The sequence below is a fragment of the Lissotriton helveticus genome, chromosome 6 (assembly GCF_964261635.1).
Source record: "Lissotriton helveticus chromosome 6, aLisHel1.1, whole genome shotgun sequence".
Classification (NCBI taxonomy): Eukaryota; Metazoa; Chordata; class Amphibia; order Caudata; family Salamandridae; genus Lissotriton; species Lissotriton helveticus.
The window spans coordinates 640,123,180-640,142,509 of NC_136067.1; the positions used below are offsets into that span (position 1 = coordinate 640,123,180).

The window sequence follows — 19,330 nt, forward strand, 5'->3', positions numbered from 1 at the left end:
TGTCGAGTTTCCGCCGTCTCTGGTTGTGCGGTGTCCCCGCTGCGGTGCGTCTGCCTGTTTGCGCCATCCTAATTTGTGGAGCGGGGCGGACGTCATTTCGCACGGCGGAGAGTCTCCTTTGGCTCCCACCGCCGCGGTGACGAGCGCACTTTAATATCGGAGCACGGCGCTCCACGACGGACGGGAAATTACCTATGTTTTGCTATACTAATATGGCGGACGTGAGTACTGCTGCTCGCGGGCGGAAAAAGGCGTTTTTCCGCCCCGCCAGCACCGTGGTGGTGCCACCACCCGATATCCGAATGGACCCCTTAATATTAAAACATCCCTTTTTCACGTATAATACATCATGGGTCTCCAGCAATTTCTAGATACTAGTAGTTCACACATCAGAACTACCTGTCAGTTGGGTTTGACAGAATACAGCTGCCTGCTTTCTAAGACAATGTTTAAAAGATTGTGCCAAGTTATCTTTTTTCTTCTCTTTTGTTTGTCTCTTTCTTAATTCTCTCTCTGTTTCTTCTAGTTTATTTCTTTCTATCTTTATATTTTTTCTTTCTTTTTTTCACTATATTTTTCCTTTCCTTGACCCCCCCCAATCACCCCTCACACCCCTAAATGGTTGGCAGTGAATAGATATATTGACTAGAAAGAGAGCGAAGTCCCTACCTTGTGAAATGTATTATTGCTAACTGCTCTTGTTAAGATTGCTATGAATATGTTAAACTAATTTCTGATTTGCTTGTTTGTGGGCATTGACCAGTAACTTAGCAGCAGTTCAACAGACTATAGAAGTCTTTCCGACACTACTTCCCAAAATGAGAGCAATGTCATCCTATGCATTGCACCACAAAGCAAACAAAGCTCAAATGACAGTCACATCTCCGAGCTGATTCCTAAACAAAAGTAAGGGGAGAAAACTGGTCCTTGAGAAACCAAAATGGAAATCTTTTCTGATGTAGCTCCTGTGCTATTAATGATGTACGTTCATTGAAGCATGAATGGGTAATCCATGGGCAACATTTAAGTTATTGGCCGTCCTCTACCCTCATCAAGTACATACATTAGGCAGCAGCTCACGATGTTTTGATTGGTAAGAAGTATGTCTCACTATCGAAGAGGCTGCAATATCAAAGTGTACTTATTTAGTGCTTCTTGCATCTTGTTGAATATGCATATGGCTTGAGCATATACCCTTCATGATGAATGCCCTGTTACTGCTAGCATTGCGGAAAATGGGAACAAATGGGAGCACAGTAAAGGCGCTGCTTGTCTATTAAGACATGTCTTCAATATGGTATTTCCTAATATCTCTCACCACGTTCAACATATTTGCAAGGTTTCAAGTTTGAGTCAAACTTCAAAACAGTGTTTAATCATGTAAAAAAGAGTAGATGCTACATTTTATGCTGCTATTTTCTTTTAGGAAGAAAACCTAACAGTAACCAAAACTTTCCGAAGAAGAGAAAACGCATACAATATGGAAGTAGAGGTATGTGATGAAATATTTGTAAATTTCAAATTTAGTGTGCCTTTTTAGTTTGTCTGTATAACTGTTTTTTGGCTTGTGCTGCATGTTACTTGAGAGTCACGTTTGCCCTCTTTTCACTATAGTTTTAAAGAAGTTCATGCCCTCTCTTCTTTTAGAAGCGGGCTTTGACACCTCCAAATATTATTTTGTAAACAAATGTCCTGATGTTGAAAGGTAGGGTCGCAAACTAGGCAGTATTTTTTTTAAAACTAACCACTTCTTTACCCTACATTCATTTTTCTCGTCAGCTGATGTACTAATATTTCACACCACAAAATGACTATATATATTCAGAGATTCTTAAAACGAGGCTACCACATTGAAGATTTATTGGTAGCCAGGGATAAGGCCAATAGCAAGAATAGGGAGGAATGCTTGGTGAGTACAGTGGAGGTCACTGATATTGATAAGGAAAAGACATCACCCACTAATAACAATACCATCAGTTTAATAACCACCTATAACACAGAAGAAAGAAAGATAAGGGGTATTCTTAAAAAACATTGGCCTATTCTGCAGACTGACATCAATCTAGCACCATTACTCCCATCTGAACCTTCTATTCTATTATTTTCAGAAGGACGCCCTCCATGAGGGACGCTCTAGTTAGAAGCAGCCCGGAAGTCAAGAGTGGCACAATAAGAGTGTCCAACAAGAAAGGCTTTCATAAGTGCATTTCATGCAGGGCATGCAAGTTCGGGACCAACACCACTGAATTTAAATCGCCATTCAACCCTAACCCCATACCTATTAGGGAATTATACACATGTCGTACTGATCATGCGGTATATGTCTTAGAATGCTCTTGTGGGTTGAAGTATGTGGGCAGCACTAAGCTGCAGGTGTTTAACAGAATATTACAACATCTAAGAGCCATTGTTAACTCGGACCCGACGTATCCAGTTGCCCGCCACTTCGAACTAGTACATGCCAAAAATTTTAACCATCTAAAATATTTTGTAATCGATTCCATACCGAAGAACATACGAGGTGGGGATCGAGAAAAACTTTTACGGCAGCTCGAAAGCAAATACATTGTACTTCTCGATACTAGGATACCAAATGGGTTAAACAGGGGGGGAAGACTTACAGGTTTTTCTCTGAGAGATCATTGGTAACCTACATAAGTATCCACAGTAGATCAGTACTATGTTTGAGGTTTAACATTGGGGAACAATTATTCGTTGAGTGATTCAACATGTCTTAATCTGTAAATACAACAAAGTAGGTCTTAACCCACTCACTGAAACCCCTTGTAATGATAGTCTCTTGAATTTAGTTAGTTTTCCCTAAACTTTGTAACATAAAGGTACCCGTTAATTCATTGGTTCAGTTTTCTCAGGCAGCTTGATTTTGATCTTGATTTTGATCTTGATTTTGATCTTGATGTTGATTGTGATTTATACTTACCGGGTTGTGGCAAGAGTTAATATGAACTCAGTATACCACATTACTACAAAAGTCACTATGGCTTTAGTTGGTTTGAAGCGACAGCAGTTTTGCTTTGTGTTAATAACTGTGTATATACATGAAAGATGAAGAAAGATGAGAAAAAAATGTTTGCGCCTGTACAGTTGTTTATATTCATTACATGTGATTGATCACATTATATAATGTATTATCACTTTGTACATATAGCGCTGAATTTATGCACCTTTTTAATTTGAGCACTTTTGCACTTTTTAGTTGACATCACAATTGCATGAGGGTTTGTATTATATTTAAATACATAGGAAGATACATTCATTTAAGTTAATTTCCCTCTTGGGTGTACATGGTTGGATATTTAACAACTTGTGTAGTAACTCGTGATGGGCTGATCTACAGTAAGAGAAATGTGGCAGGCACTTGCATTTTTAATTTTTTCTTGCGAGCTGTATATTTGGTTAACTGATATTGATTAATGTCATCATTATTAATTTGCATTTCCGGGATAGCGAGGTTTTGTTTAGAAAAATAATCCCTCAAAGGTCGTGCTTATCACTGTATATATATCGTGATTGTTTGTATCAGTATTTCCTCTATGTCTATTACCCTCATGTTTGATGATGTCCACAATGAACACAGTATAAAAACACCCCCATTGGTGATTTGAGGCCATGTGATCAAGGCTGTTGTTATACAGCCGAAACGCGTCATGCTGATGGAGAGGAGGGAATAAAGGCACTTTATTTCACTGAATTTTGGTGTTGAGAGATCTGTACCTGAAGGAGGAGTACGCGTGGTGAGCCAATCTCACAGGACTTTGTTTGTATCTATATATATATATATATATATATATATCTCTTTTTTGGCATTTTACATATCACAACAATTGGCCACTCATCAACGCACAGATATTGTTGTACTTAGATCAACATAACAATGATCTGGTGAGCAATACATGATTCTTACTGGCACTTGTGTAAAGTAATTGCTCCAGTAATAAAGTAGATTGGATGACCAGTAGCGTTCCAAAAACATATAATCACTGCTATTCTATCAAACTACTAACAGACTAGTTCCTTGGGAGCTGCAATCTAATGATAGTAAACTGAACTTAGGAAAGGATATTACATGTAGGAAGAATGTGTCTGCGGGGGAGGGCGGTGAGCTAGCCCCAGTAGGCCTCCCAGTAGTTGCTACAGTCGTCGCTAGGAGCCATACTTATGCTGTCTATTCTAGGGAATCCTAGGTCACCTGCTATTCTTTAAACTCCTATGAGGCACTGCCAACCTTTACCAGCACTTTTCTTTTTCTATCTATGTTAGGGCATTCACACTACAGGGTGACACAGACCTTGGGAGACAGACCCAACAGACACATCTGTTTTTAAAGAATAGCAGATGATCTAGGATTCCCTAGACTAGACGGCATAAGTATAGCCGCTGTTCCGTCACACAAAGTTGGGTGACTTTAGATGTATGGAAGGATCTCAGAACATTTTATTCACCTATAGAACAGGCACATCAATCAATGCCTAGATGTGCTCCATCATCTGCACCCATACCTTTTCCAGCATCGGGCAATCCCACACCATGTGTAGAAAAGTTGCATCTTGGTGTTTTCAATATGAGCACGGCATTGCTACGCCAGGGAACATCCTGTGTATCCGGTGTGGTGTAAGGTAGTTATCATGTAAATACTGCATGGACTTCAGGCGGGCAATTCGAGAAACCTGCTTAACTTCTTCCAGTGCCATTTCCCATTGTTTATCCATCAATGCCACCCCCAGGCACTCCTCCCACAGAGGCTTACTGTGCAGTTTGCGATCTTTGTCTGAAGCCTGCACAGCTGTGTATAGAATTGTGACCGCCTTTTTGCCCAGCCCGTGTGTTAGGATTCACTGTAGCCCATAATGTAGTTGTGGCTCCTCTTGTCCCAGCTTCTAAGTATTTCTTACCTCTAGTAGAAGCGCATAGCTCATATGTGTCTTGCAGGTCCTGGAAGCATTGGAGGGTGTGCTAGTCATAAAAGTTGCCTAATTGGGTTATCCCCTGCCTCCCGCATTGGGGTCAGGTTGTGTGCTATTAGCAGGGCTTTCATTCCTGGTACGCTCCAGAGCTGTAACGGTGGTGCTTAGTGTATTCTTCTGTGCCTAGACTGGATATATCTGTTCCAGCAGAGTTTGGCTACACGTGCCAACCTGCCCAGGCCCCTGGCTTGGCACCAGACGTCAGCAGCCATTCCAGTACACCAACACCCCCAGTACCTCCCAAATTGCTTTACTTTCCATCACACTTGTCGCCAGACACCTCATGGACCACTGCAACTGTGCTGCTGCGATCCAGAGCTCCAGGTCGGGTGCCCCTAAACTTCCCTCCACCAGAAGCCGCTGGAGCATTTGAATGTACACTCTTTTCCAAGAAGTGCCTCATATCCAGTCAGATATCATTCCCCTTAATTCTCCAAAGAAAGAAATTGACACTACCGGTAGTTCCATTAAAATGTATAGGAGCTGCAGGAGAACTATTACCTTGGCTATTGATGCCTGGCCCATAGGCGCCCGGGGTAATCGCGTCCAGAAGCCTAGGCGACTGTTGCATCGACGTACGAACCCTACAGTGATTGCTGTCAAGCAGGTCCATGTCAGAGTGGTAAACATTAACTCCAAGGTAACGGAAGGTCTCAAGGCACTAGGGCAGCCTCACAGGCTCCAGTCCCACCAGCTCTGCCCGTTCCACACTAAGTAAGTGAAAGATACCAGACTTTCCGCAATGGATTCTGAGGCCCGTCATATCACTGTCAAGTTCCAGAAGGTCATACAAGGCCAATAACGCCATTTTATGGTCTTGTATGTCGTCTAGAATGTCATCTGCTTATAAGGAGATGGCGTGCCAAACTGTCCCCACCTCCCACTCTCAAATTGGCGCAATATCTGCTACCCCATCCTCACCCTGGCTTGCGGAGCCATGTATAGCAATTTGGCCCACCAGAGGAACTTGGGTCTCCGTGGCCTCCAGTAGCCGGTAGCACCACCTCAGGGTGTCGAATGCCTTCTCAAAATCTAAAGACACCGCCGGTAGTTCATCGGTTCGTTCCCTCAATTGCACCCATAATGTGACAGCCTGCGTGTATCATAGTTGGTGGCCCTTTAGGCAATAAACCCACAGTGGTTGGGGTGTACCAGTGACCAAAGCAAGGGCAGCAATCTATTGGCAAGCATGTTGCTTAAAATGTAATATTCATTTGTTAAGCATTGACAGCAGGCGATAGGAGCTCAGCTCAAAGGGGTCTCTGCCGGGTTTTGGCAAAATTACAATGAGGCCTCTCATAGAGAATCGCGTAATATTCCGTACCGATGAGCCTCCCGATAGACCTCAAGTAATTTAGGGTGAAGGTCCCACTGTATGCAGCATAGAATTGCTCAGGAAACCTGCGTGTCCCCGGAACTGTGTTCATGGCCATATGGCAGATCGCTGTTCTTACTTCCTCTATTTGTAGAGGCTGCTGTAATACCTATGATTGTAGGGGCATCAGGCAAGGGAGGGCAGTCTCCTTATGTAAGCCGGAATGCCTTCTTCTTGGCCACCCTCGGTCTTGTTTCTAAATCTGACACCCTACGGAGTAGGGAAGATCTCTCCCCCACCCAAAATACAGTGTCCTTACATGAATAACTTCACTGCATCCCATTCTGTTCCCCTGGACCCCTTACTGCCCTCAAAGTAATGTAGCAAATGTGTGCTGATAGTGTCCCTGTAGACTGCATTAAGAAGGGCTTACATCCGCAGTCTCCACTTTGGTATTGGTGTCAAAACACCTCCCCGAACTGAAGAGATGTACCCTATGCACATCATATGTACTTGAAATTACTGTTCTAATGATATCATTGTTTTTTGCTGCTGTTCCTCTGCATTATTGTCTAAATATCAGGAATTTATACATTGACCAACGTCTGCAATATCACTCAGTGTGTGCATAGGGTACGTCTCTTCATTAACTATAGGACGTGTTCAGCTTGCGAACATCTCCTTTGGGTGGTTACATGGTTTTCCACTCACCTAGTTGCACCACATACTACCTTCAATAGTGCTTCCATACTGGCAGTGCGCCCATCCAGATTGACATCGAAAAACCATTCTTACTGCTCATACACCTCCCCGAACTGAACACGACTCTGAGAGGGCTGTAGTCTGATTTGGTCTGGCCAGGTATTCAGAGCTGATCACATTAGGCTAAAACTCTGTATTACAGAGAACGTAACCTAGTCTAGTGTGTACTTGGTGCCCTGGGGTATAGTAGGAGTATTTTGTATACCCAGGGTGACGCATCCGCCAGACGTCATGTGGTTGCGCTGCCTCCCTCCACTGCTTAAAGTGTCTCGTCTCATGTATTCCTTGGATGCCGAGGAGAGGAGGTATTGAGAGATCCACATCCATGCTGTGTATACAGTTACAGTCCCCTCCCCAGATCGCTGCCCCTTGGGGATCCACAAGCATGGACAGGGCATGGTGGATAGAGGGGGTGGAAGAACTCGTACTGGAGCGTGTTTGGTTTGTACAGGATACCACTGATAAGGGTTGATCATTCAGTCCTCCCTCTAGTAGAACATCGGCCTTCTGTGTCTACCACTACTCTACTGGGTACTGGGTACAAAGGGAATAACTGGGGCAATCCAGGTAAGAACCACCTTAGCCTAAGCGGAATAGCCAGTTCCAAATACCTGCCCACTCCAGCGCTAAGTTCCACATTAGTAAGGTGTGTCGCCTGGATGCCTGCAATATGTATGCCCCTACGTTATTTGCTGTATTTACGGGAACATAGCCACTGTGGGTGGTTATTGTTGTTCTTAATGAACTTTTATCACATATTTTTATGAGTTTATACATTTAGTGAAATAGGGATTTTTCTATATATATTGGTGTCATTGTGTTACAAATTGCCTTTTATGGTGTTTTTTCATTTTTATATGTATTTTTATTTTATATGTTGTTTACAGCCCTCAAGAAGGTCAATATTTTGAACGAAACACGTTGGCTGGATGTTTTTATGTGCATGGATTATGTATGAAGATTATATCAGAAAGAAGAGAAAAAGAAAATTCACAAAGACTGTTTAATTGATTATTGTGAAGAGAACCTTTGCCCGTGCACCATTCTATTGTAAATACTATAGGCCTGCCACTGTAGCCTGTAGTGCAGTTTTAAAACTGCCATTTCAACCGGAGACAGGTTTCAGGTTTTAAAAGGCTTTTTAAATGGGTGGCATAATGAGTGGTGCACTTGCACTATGCCCACTAATAGCATTTAATTTACAGGCCCTATGTACATGTAGTACCACTTTGTTAAGGACTTAAAAATAAAATGAATGTGACAATTGGGTTTAAGCCAAGTTCACCATGTTTAAAGGAGAGAGCACAAGAACGTTTGCACTGGTAAGCAGTGGTAAAGTGTATAGAGTGCTAAAGACAACAAAAACAAATTCAGGAAACATGAGGGGTGAAGGCAAAACGTTTGGGAAAAGACAACACCGATAATTTCAGGTCTAACAGTGGTTGCTGGCATGCTCTTGCACTACACAAAATGCAGTGGATAAAAAATCCATATTTCGCAGAGAGTATTGGAACATAGAAAATATTTCAAATATGTCATGGTTCTGTGTGAAATACTGATTTCAAGATCACAATGAATGCCTCCACACCACTCTGCAGAGCATTGCCATTGTTAGGGATACTAGGATTATGTGGTAATGTTACCTATGTTTACCTACAGAAAATTCAAATTATGCTGCACATTCGCTGGTGGTATGATTGTTGGCCATTTTAGGTAGAAAGTTTATTTTCTGTGAAATCTGCAAATTATGTGGTAAAGGCCGTAAATCCATAATTATGCTGTAAATACGTCTGCAACATAATCGCATAAATCGTAGGCCTAGGCCGTGAACTCCGCTCTGTTTGCGGAGCTTGAGGAGTTTTCTGCACACCGCGGAGCTGGCAGAATGCAGAAAACTCCGCTCCGCAAAGTGCAGCGGAGTTTTTCCCCCGCTCGCGAACGGTAAGTTCGCGAGCGTGAGCTGACGCTCGGGTAGAATTTCTACCTGAGCGGCAGGAAGACCAGCACGAACGTCAGTTCGCACTGCACTCCGCCACTTGCGGAACTTCACAGAGTTTTTGGTTACTTTGCGGCATTCCGCATAGCGAAACTCTGCGAACTACGCCCAGGCCTGATAAATTCATTAACCTGACCCTCACCATTGTTCATAGTTGTATCAACAGTTTATTCATGAAAAGTAAAAAAAATCCAAACCTTTTATCAATCAAGTAATCATGTAATATAAAACAAGCATTGGCAAAGCCAATAGGTTACGCCTTTGTGTAATTTATTTGCTTTGTCACTGTTCTTCTACATTTATTACATCTCATTTATTACTAGGTGTGTACCATGCTGCCTCTGCAGAATTGTAATTGCACCCAGCTCATTCATACCCTGTTTTTCATATCCTAACAAAAATTCATGGATGTTAAGGCCGTCTTTGATTCCCACTTCATTGTTGTCTTTCTTTTGACATTTACCAACCCAAGATCAATAAACTTATATATTTATCTCAAGATTCAAGATTGTTTATTATTTCAGTTAGTTAAAACCACTACAATACAATTTCTATAAAAAAAACGACAGAAAACTTTTTTTTTCTATAAAACCTAAAAAATCGGAGAATAATCTTTTGTTTGACAGTTATTAACACTCCGATTTTTATGGAGATGTCGTAATTCAATTAGTTAGTCTCCTAATAAAATACAGATATTTTCTAGGTGCATTATTAATAAGTCTTTACAAGAGTGAATATTTCTCCAAATGTTCTTGCCTTATTCACCATTGTATCCCAGAAGCGATTGCAATCTCAGGGGCAGTCAGTCTTGTTTGATATTAACGAGTGATGCTTCACAGTCGTTTCCCTTTTTTTAAAATTTTATTATTTTAATGCTTGTGTATGTACGGAAAGGAACTTTATTAGTTTACAGTTCAGTGTTACGTCTGTTGGGTCCAAAGTCACTATAATTGCAGGTCTGCAAGTCCTTATACCTCTGGTATTCATGGCTTGTATTAATAAAGAGATTTGCACTTGTGATAATTTGGGTCATATGCAGACTAGGTGGACAAAATCCTCTTTTCTACTTCCACATAGTTTAACAATCTTTCGGCCCTTTGTGAGCCCATGTTGGCTGATCGGCAGTAGACAGCTGATTGCTTAAACGTAAAGCAATTAGTTGCAACTTTTTGTAAACCTTTTAGGTATGGCGCTGGGGTAAGTGTTTTATAATTAGTGATTACCATCCAGGCGTGTTTTCTCTTACTGAGGATGTTTTTTACGACCAACAAGGAATGAAATTTAGCTGATTTATTTATGGCTTGCTTGAAGGATGAGTAGGGCAAATTGTTTTCCCAGAACCCACCTGTGCAGGTTTCTAGTAGTGCTTTTTTTAGATATTGGTTATTTGGGGATTTTTCATCCTTCTCTAATTCGTCCCACAAAGCCTTGTTCAATTCCAATTCTGCCGCATTTAGCTTGAGGGTGTACCATTGCTTAATTGTTGCATACATTCTCCCCAGTGTTTCATTGATTACCCCGAGCTCTAGTCTTACCTGTGCTGGGGAGGTGGACTGATGAATTTGAAAGACTTGTTTATAAATTGAGACTTGAGACTTGTTTAAGAAGTCAGCGTCTTTCCCGTGTAGTGCTGTACTGCCATATGTTAATGTTGGTAACATCTTGGCTTTTATTACTGCTAATCGGGTTTTAAATGATGGCCCCCATCAGTTTTTTTCACTAGAGACCTGAAAGCAAATGATAAGGCATTTGTCCTCTGTGTCATATATGCTTTTTGGTCCCGATGGTTGTGCCTGTTGTCAATATAGAAGCACAAATACTTATACTTAGATACTGCTTCTAGGTTTTTGCCCTCCTATTGGAATTGCTGTTTTGCCTTCTGATGTCTACTAATCAGCATTGTTTTGCTTTTTGCGATGTTTAGCTTTAGTTTATTGTCTGCAATATATTCCAGCATTCCTGTAAGTGCTCTTCATAAGCCGATCTTAGTTAGGCTGATCAAAAAAACAGCATCCACATATGATAAGTGAGATAGTGATAAAGTTCCTAGTTTGGGAGGATGAGATATTATCCTATTGAGTTTTGGGGCCAGGTCAGCCATGAAGAGGTTAAAAAGATGCGGGGCAAGGACACAGCCTTGTTTCAGTCCTTTGGTGGTTACAACCTTTCTTGACAGCCTTGCACCATCTCCCGATTTAACTCTCATCTATGTGTTGGAATATAGCAGCAAAATTATTTTGAGTATTTTTTCAGGGATGTTCGATGCACGCAGTTTGCCCCATAAAAGAGACGGTCCAAGCTATCAAAAGCCTCCTTTAGGTCAATAAAACTGAGGTATAGCTGCTGTTTCCGCCGTATATATTTGTCGCCAAGCAACTAGAGCAATAGGATGTTTGTTATAGTGCTGCACCCTTTTCTGAACCCCGTTTGGTTGAGTGGTATCCGTTTTGTTTTATCAGACCAAATTAACAGATCTTCCAATAGTAGAGAGGGATAGTACTTTGCATCTACGTCCAAAAGCGCTTTCAACCTGTAATTGGACGGGGAGGTTCGATCGCCTCCTTTAAAAATCTGAATAATTACTGATCCTTGCCAGCTTGTCAGAATTTGCCTCTCTCTCTCCACTTCTTCATACAGGTTTTTTAGTCTTCCACTCCAGAAGTCTGGGGCTGATTTAAAGATTATTTGAGGGATGCCATTTGGACCAGGCGCCCCATTTCCACGATCCTTCAGGATTATTCTTTTAACGTCTTCAATGAAGAAGCCCAAGTTTCCAAAGGTGGATCTTGAGCCACCAGCTTCTTTCCGTTGTGCGTCTGTGTTTTGCAGTTCGGGATGTTGGCAAGTTGGGATACTGTTTGTCTTTTGTAAGACGCTTCTGTCAAGGCATAATTGTTCCTCTTGCTCCACAATAGTTGTTTGAAACCTCTCTCTCCATACAGGGTGGTTCGATGGTTCAATGTCTGTGAAACTCTTTATTAGTAATGTCATCCACTCATTTTCTTGTACGCTTGAGGTAATTGAGGTAATTGAGTTAGCACGCCGCTTTAGACCATTTATTATTCCCCCAAAAGGCACTTGAGTTGATTTTCTTCGCAGTATGTAATAATTTGGCCCAAAAGTTATCCTCATGTCTTTTTTTGTCTTCCCTCAGCATCTTTTTGTAATTTTTCTTGAGGTTCCGCATTGATTCCCAGTCTAGGAAAGACTTCTCGGTTCTTTTTAGTCTCCTTTCATTTTTCCTTATTTCTCGCTTAAGTTTCACAAGTTCAGTTGATGTGGACTTAGTGTGTATCAGTTCCGAGGGTTGTTTAGTTTTGACAGACATAATTTCTACAGGTTTGGATACAGACCGGACGTCTCTTCTTGTTTACCTAAAATTGAACTCAAATAAGAACATTTATCAATCAATCAATCAAGGAATCTTTATTTCGGCATTTTGCCATAAAAGAGTACAGATAAAAAATATACAAAAGTACAATTTATTAAATAGATACAGTGTAGTAAAATTCATTATATAGACACAGTGATAATAAAATCGTTCCTGCTAGAGTGGCACAAGATTACAAAACCTAATCTCATCACAGATGAACCTTATCATACATTATCAATCATGCGCCTACGTTTAACCCACATAGCTAGCAATAACTGGGAGACTGAAAATACAATGTGCCCGGACGTATCAGTTTTTAAAAGTCTAAAAGCATATATACACTGTACAAAACCCAAAGTTTTACATAGGGGTACTAACCAGTACTTTCTGGGTTTGCTATAGAATGGACAAAAAAAGAGCACATGGAGTTCATCCTCTAGGTCACAGCTACACCCTGGGCAGTTTTTATTGGCGATGGCTGACCATTTGCTTGTAAAAGCTCTTAGGGGTAAAGTACCTTATCTCCATTGTAAATAAAGTTTCCTCAACGCAATAGGATGAACAACATCCAAGAAATCCTCGAAGCAATAAAAAACTTTAAATGTTAAAAAAGAATTAATGCGGGTGCCAGCATGGGGGACAGATAAAGCAACAGAAAGTTTATCATCAACAAAGATCGTAGTGAGCGACTTGCGTTAGACCTCATGGCAGCACCTTTCCGGATCATACCACAGGTCAGGCAATCCCAGTCTAAGAATATTTTTGCTGCACTATGAGAGAGTTGGATTTCCTTCAGTTCTAGCCTATAATTCGACAGCTCTGGCGTTGGCCAAAGCCTACGCCAGACTCTGAGGGGTTTGAGTGCTAGTTCGACCTCAATAGGTCTGGGCCCCAGGTCCAACCTTAAAGGTAAAAGTGAGGTACTTTGTGGGCGGGACAGTAACTGTCTGATAAATTTATTTTCCGTTTTGGCAATTTCAGGCCTTAAGGAGTGCCCCCACAGTTCCCCCCCATACAAAATTGCAGCCCTCGCCTGGGTCTTGTAGATCTCCAACGGGGGTTTGATTGGTCTGTATGTTGATGTGTTCGAGAGCCTGAGGATTCCCCCAGCCAGCTGGGCCAGCTTCATTTGTGATTTTACTTGTTGGGGGCCCCATGAGAGATTTTCATTTATGGTTACCCCCAGGTACTCAAAGGTCGATACCCTTTCTAGTCTCACTTTGCCCAGGCTGGGATTCGAGCGGGTGGATGCCGGGGGGTTGAAGATCATAAATTTCGTTTTATCAACGTTTATCTCCAAGCCACGGCATCTACAGAAATCCTCAAAGCCATCCAGCACGCGCTGAATCCCCATTGGGGACTTGAAAAGCAGCAGGGTGTTTTCGGCGAACATAATCGCCGGCACCCTACTGCCTGCCAACTTTGGCGCATCATTATTAGGAACACATCCAGATGTGTAATTGCACCATTTACATAGAGGCAACACAGGGTAGGTGCCAAAACGCACCCCTGCCTCACCCCCCTGCCTACGGGGAACCTGTCTGACAGTGCCCCGTTTCTCCCGCATCTGACCTGCGCTAAATTCCCCTCATGCAGCCTCATTAGCACATTCAAGAGTTGTTGTGGAAAACCCAATTCTTGGAGCACGGACCACAGTTTCCCGCGAGGCACTAAATCAAAAGCGGAGCGAAGGTCCACAAACACCATGTAGAGGCTGCCACCCTGGATCTTCGCCGTTTTCCAGAATAGTAATATTAGGCGGAAGATTTTGTCCATGGTGGAAGTGTTCCTCCTGAACCCCGCTTGATACGGGCTGAGGACTGCATGCTCCTCCAACCAGTCCTGTAGGCGATCTAGGGTGAGTCGTGCAAAAAAAATTTGCGGGACATCGATGAGGCTAATTGGCCTGTAATTGGCCGGTAGCAGAGGAGAGCCCTTCTTGAAAATTGGGACTATCTCTGCTCCCAGCCAAGTACAGGGAACCTCCATGCCTTGATGAACTCCATTCACTCCGGATCACCAACCGACCCATGCCACCACCACATCTTCAACAAGGCCAATTCCATCATCGCACCCCATCTCCGGGATATCATCAACTGCTCCCTCAACACCGCTATCTTCCCAGAAAGCTGGAAACATGCCGAACTCAGTGCTCTACTGAAGAAACCCACAGCAGACCCGACTGAACTTAAAAACTACCGCCCCATCTCGCTCCTCCCTTTCCCTGCCAAGGTCATAGAGAAGACCGTCAACAATCAGCTCGCAGCCTTCCTCGAATCTAACGGCTCCCTCGACCCCTCACAGTCCGGCTTCCGAGCCAAACACAGCACCGAGACAGCCCTCATCGCAGCCACAGACGACATCCGAACACTTCTCGACAACGGGGAAACAGCGGCCCTCATCCTCCAGGACCTTTCTGCAGCGTTTGACACGGTCTGTCATAGCACCCTTGTACAACGCCTCAAAAACGTCGGGATACAAGGAAAAGCACTGGACTGGATCATCTCGTTTCTCGCCGGAAGAACCCAGAGAGTACGCCTCCCCCTTTCAGGTCAGAGGCCACCGAAGTCATCTGCGGCGTACCACAAGGATCATCGCTCAGTCCCACCCTCTTCAACGTCTACATGAGCCCCCTCGCATCCATCGCACGCCAACACAACCTCAACATCATCACCTACACCGACGACACCCAGCTGATCCTCTCCCTCACCAAAGACCCAAACACCGCTAAAACTAACCTACACGAAGGGATGAAAGACGTTGCCGAGTGGATGAAGAACAGCCGCTTAAAACTGAATTCTGATAAAACGGAAGTCCTCATCCTAGGATCATCACCCTCCGCATGGGACGACTCACGGTGGCCACCGGCCCTGGGCAGCGCACCCAAACCAACAGACCATGCTCGCAACCTGGGATTTATTCTAGACTCCTCCCTCTCGATGACCAGACAAGTCCACACCGTCTCATCATCATGCTTTAACATCTTACGTATGCTCAGAAAGATCTTCCGCTGGATCCCCACCGAAACAAGAAAGACGGTCACCCAAGCACTTGTCACAAGCCGACTGGACTACGGAAACACCCTCTACGACGGAACAACAGCCAAATTACAGAATAAACTCCATCGCATTCAGAACGCCTCCGCCCGACTTATCCTGGACATACCCCGTCACAACCACATATCCGGTCACCTAAGAGACCTTCACTGGCTCCCAGTCAACAAGAGAATAACGTTCCGTCTTCTCACCCACGCACACAAAGCCCTATACGACCTGGGACCCAAATACCTCAACACGCGCCTGACCTTTTACACCCCCACCCGCCAACTTCGATCGTCCAATCAAGCCCTCGCCACGATGCCACGCATCCGAAGAACCACCATGGGAGGAAGATCCTTCTCCTACTTAGCGGCCAAAACCTGGAACTCTCTCCCCACCCACCTCCGCCTTACACAGAACCACCTCTCCTTCAGAAAACAACTCAAAACTTGGCTATTTGATAAGTAACGAACACTCCCCCCCCCCCCCCCCTCCCTCCCTTGAGACCCTCTGGGTGAGTAGGGCGCTATACAAATTTTTTGACTTGACTTGACTAACCATTTCAATGTCTTTTGTAAGGCATCTCTTCCAAGATTTAATTGCAGTAGACATTGGTAGCACCTGCTTGCCTGTTTTAATCCTGGTCTGCATTAGCACTGCTGTCAATGCTCTCTAATTAGAATCCTTGCCAATTTGGCCCATCTCCTCCATGGTTTCCCCGTCTAGCTACCTCAAGACATATTGCAGGTGGTACTAGATTATATAATTTGTAGTCTAGAAAACCTAGGGCACCGTCTGAAATTGGTCTCTTAAGTCATTCCAGGGAAAGACTCTGACAACTGCCACCCCACCCTAATTCTCTAATCAGGAAGTCCCCAGCTGCTTAAACTAAGAGGGCCGAACTCCTACAGGTAGACTAATTAAAAAGAAATGTATTTGTCTGTGTAAAATGACAATTATGGTCTGGGCTACGCATGTAATGATCGGCAGAGGTTACCCTCTCTGAGATCATCCAGTTAATGCTAGACGTGCATCCCCAGGTATTTAAAGGTATGAGGGGTCCATCTAAATGCCATTTTTGTGGTCTCCAGTGACTTCCCTATTGGTGATACCAAAAAAGACACATTTTAGATTCATTAATCTTGTGCCCTGAGACAACTGCACACCATCTCAGTAATTGTATCGTAGGTGGAGTAACATATAGCAGTACCTCATCTGCATATAAAGATATCATTTGTACGGCTCGCCGCTCCCTCCAACAGTATGCCTCTCTCCCATCCCTCCTTCCTACGTACTGCAGCTAATGGTTCAATTGCAAATGCAAAGCCAAGCTAGGATGGGGGGCACTCCTGATGTGTGCCCCAAAATGCGCAATACCCCTGTGAAATACACTGACTGCTCTTGATCCTTGTAGCCAGGTTGGTGTACAAAAGCATATCCAGTGAATCTATTCCATTCAGAACCCTGTTCTTGACATAATTGCCTCCAAATAATGTCACTGAATAGTGTACAGAGCATTTTCCAGTCTACAGAGATCACCATTGCCCAGGGTTATTTGTCAGTCTCAGTATTTTGTGATACTCTATATAGTCTCTTAAGATAAAGGGGTGTATTGCGCTCCAGGATTACCCCCTTTTTTTAGTTTGCATGTATCAAGGTGGTTCGATGGGGATCTAACTTACTGGTCAGCACTTTACTAAAGATTTTGAAATCCAGGTTAAGCATGGAAATCAGCCTAAAACTGTATGCATTCACCCTAATAACTTAGTCTTGGGTAAGGGTGCCACCCAGGCCTTTCTTGTCGCAGGGAGGTCAACTTCCGCCAATGTCTCGACGTAAAGGGCAACTAGCCTTGGGGTCAGAAGGGACTCACCGGTTTGGTAGAATTCGTCTAGGAGTCCATCAGACCCCAGCAATTTTACTTTGACTAGGTCTGTAATGACTACCCTTATCTTGTTGGTTGTAATGGGACCACCTAGTTTCTCTAACTCATGAGATCTCAGAATGGTAAAAGGGTCCTTCTAGGAAGGATACTACTTCACCCAGTGGAGCCCCCAAGGGTAACTCCGTTAAATTCACTTAGTATTCCTTGAGGGCGTCATTGATCTCTCGTTGAGACTGCACAATCCTCCCCTCATGCATTGTTTATTGTGTTAAAGGACAACCTCTGCTCCCAGGGCGAACCAGCCACACCAAAAGTCTCCCTGGTTTGCCCTCCCTTTCATGTACTTCATGAGATACATTCTCCATAGTTGTTGCAATGGAGCCTTTCTGTTATCCGTACTTATTTCCCCCTACAGTCCTCCTGCCTCCTCTTCAAAATAGGGTTTTGGGGTGCTTCTAGCTCTAGGGCATGCATGATGCTGTTTAGGGTAGCCAATTGATTAGCTAGCTCTTTTCTTTTGCCTACCAATCTACCCACACAGTGGACTCTTAGCTCTACCCTAAACGCCTCCCATTCCACAACGGCAGTAGAGGCTGAACCATTGTTCTTATTCAAGTACCCAGAGATCACGTCTCCCAGGGATGCTGTGAAGGGGACATCAGACAGAGCACTAGACCAAAGCATCCAGTTCAGTACTTGAGTTCAAGGCTCCACTAATAGCATAGCAACTATCAGAGGATTATGATTGGAGAGCGCTCTAAGATGTCCGGAACCCCTCAAGTATTGGCCTATGTCCTCTGTACATAGTACCTTATAAAGATGTACATGCACATCATAGTGACTAGAGTAGAGTGCAAAATCTTGTTTTAGACCATGCTGATTTCTCCAGATGTCAGTCAGACCCCAGTCCAACATCCATCTAGTGATGAAGGCCTTTGCAACCTCCAGTGGCTGGGAGCCCAGCAATGAGGGTGTGGTACGTTCTTAGTTCACATCACTCACATAGTTGGAATTCCCATGCTCCCATAATAGTATCATAGTGCTCTTATATAAGCACCCCAGAAAAGATGACAGTGTTAAGTAGAACGGGATATGATTTTGATTCGGCATGTAAATACAACCTAATAACGCATCCCACCCGTCCACCCTGCCGAGAACAATACAAATCAGCCTTCCTGGTCTCTAAGACCATAAAGGGAAGCCCATGTCATATCAAAATAGGAGCTCTTCTGGCAAAGGAGATATAATTAATACCCTTTTGCATACACTTGGGCTTGAACCATGCCAGCTCACAACGCAGGATGCACAGCAAAAATGTTCATTCACAAACTAATCAGTTCAAACTTTTTTTGCTCCTTTTTTTAATCCATTGTTGTCCCATTTGATCCGTATCCATTGTTAATTCGTACATTTTCGTACTGAATGTTTTAACAAGTTCAACAGATGCCTATCCGGGCTTTTATCCAAAACCCAGGAGGATTCACTTGTTCCACATAGTGTGACGAAAATTATTTAACCCAATGCATTTTGAGTAATGACTGCCCTTCCTCAGGGGTTACTACCTTAAAACAAATCACATATACATCAGTAATACCCATCGCAAGATCATATGTGCTGTTATTACTTAGTGCGCTCTCCCCTGGTGTGCTCTAACCCCCACTCTCATACATCCAAATAATTAAAAAGTAATGAGATAAGCATATACATATAACCAAACAAGTGCAAATGTTTGTCATTGTGACAAATTAAACTGCTACATGTGACCAAATGTTTGTGAAAAGTTCTCAATGAGCATGATCTGTGCCAGAAAATATATGCCGAAATTGAAAACGTGATGTGCTGCACATATAATAACAAAACCAGTTCAAAACTTATAACTTAAATACACCTTTGTCTGAAATACTCAATTTACCTTTAACGGAAGAAACACCACAACTTTTGTGAGTATAGTATTTCACCTGTTTGTGGGTGCATTA

At 43.2% G+C, this 19,330-nt stretch overlaps 1 protein-coding gene across 1 annotated transcript in view; it reads left to right on the forward strand.

Annotated features, from left to right (window-relative positions):
* IRAK1BP1 (interleukin 1 receptor associated kinase 1 binding protein 1) overlaps positions 1-19,330 on the forward strand; it is a 71,895-nt gene that overhangs the window by 33,557 nt on the left and 19,008 nt on the right. The window contains exon 2 of the mRNA XM_078648098.1: positions 1,427-1,492. Coding sequence (XP_078504224.1) covers positions 1,427-1,492 — 66 coding nt within the window. The remainder of the gene's footprint in view (positions 1-1,426; positions 1,493-19,330) is intronic.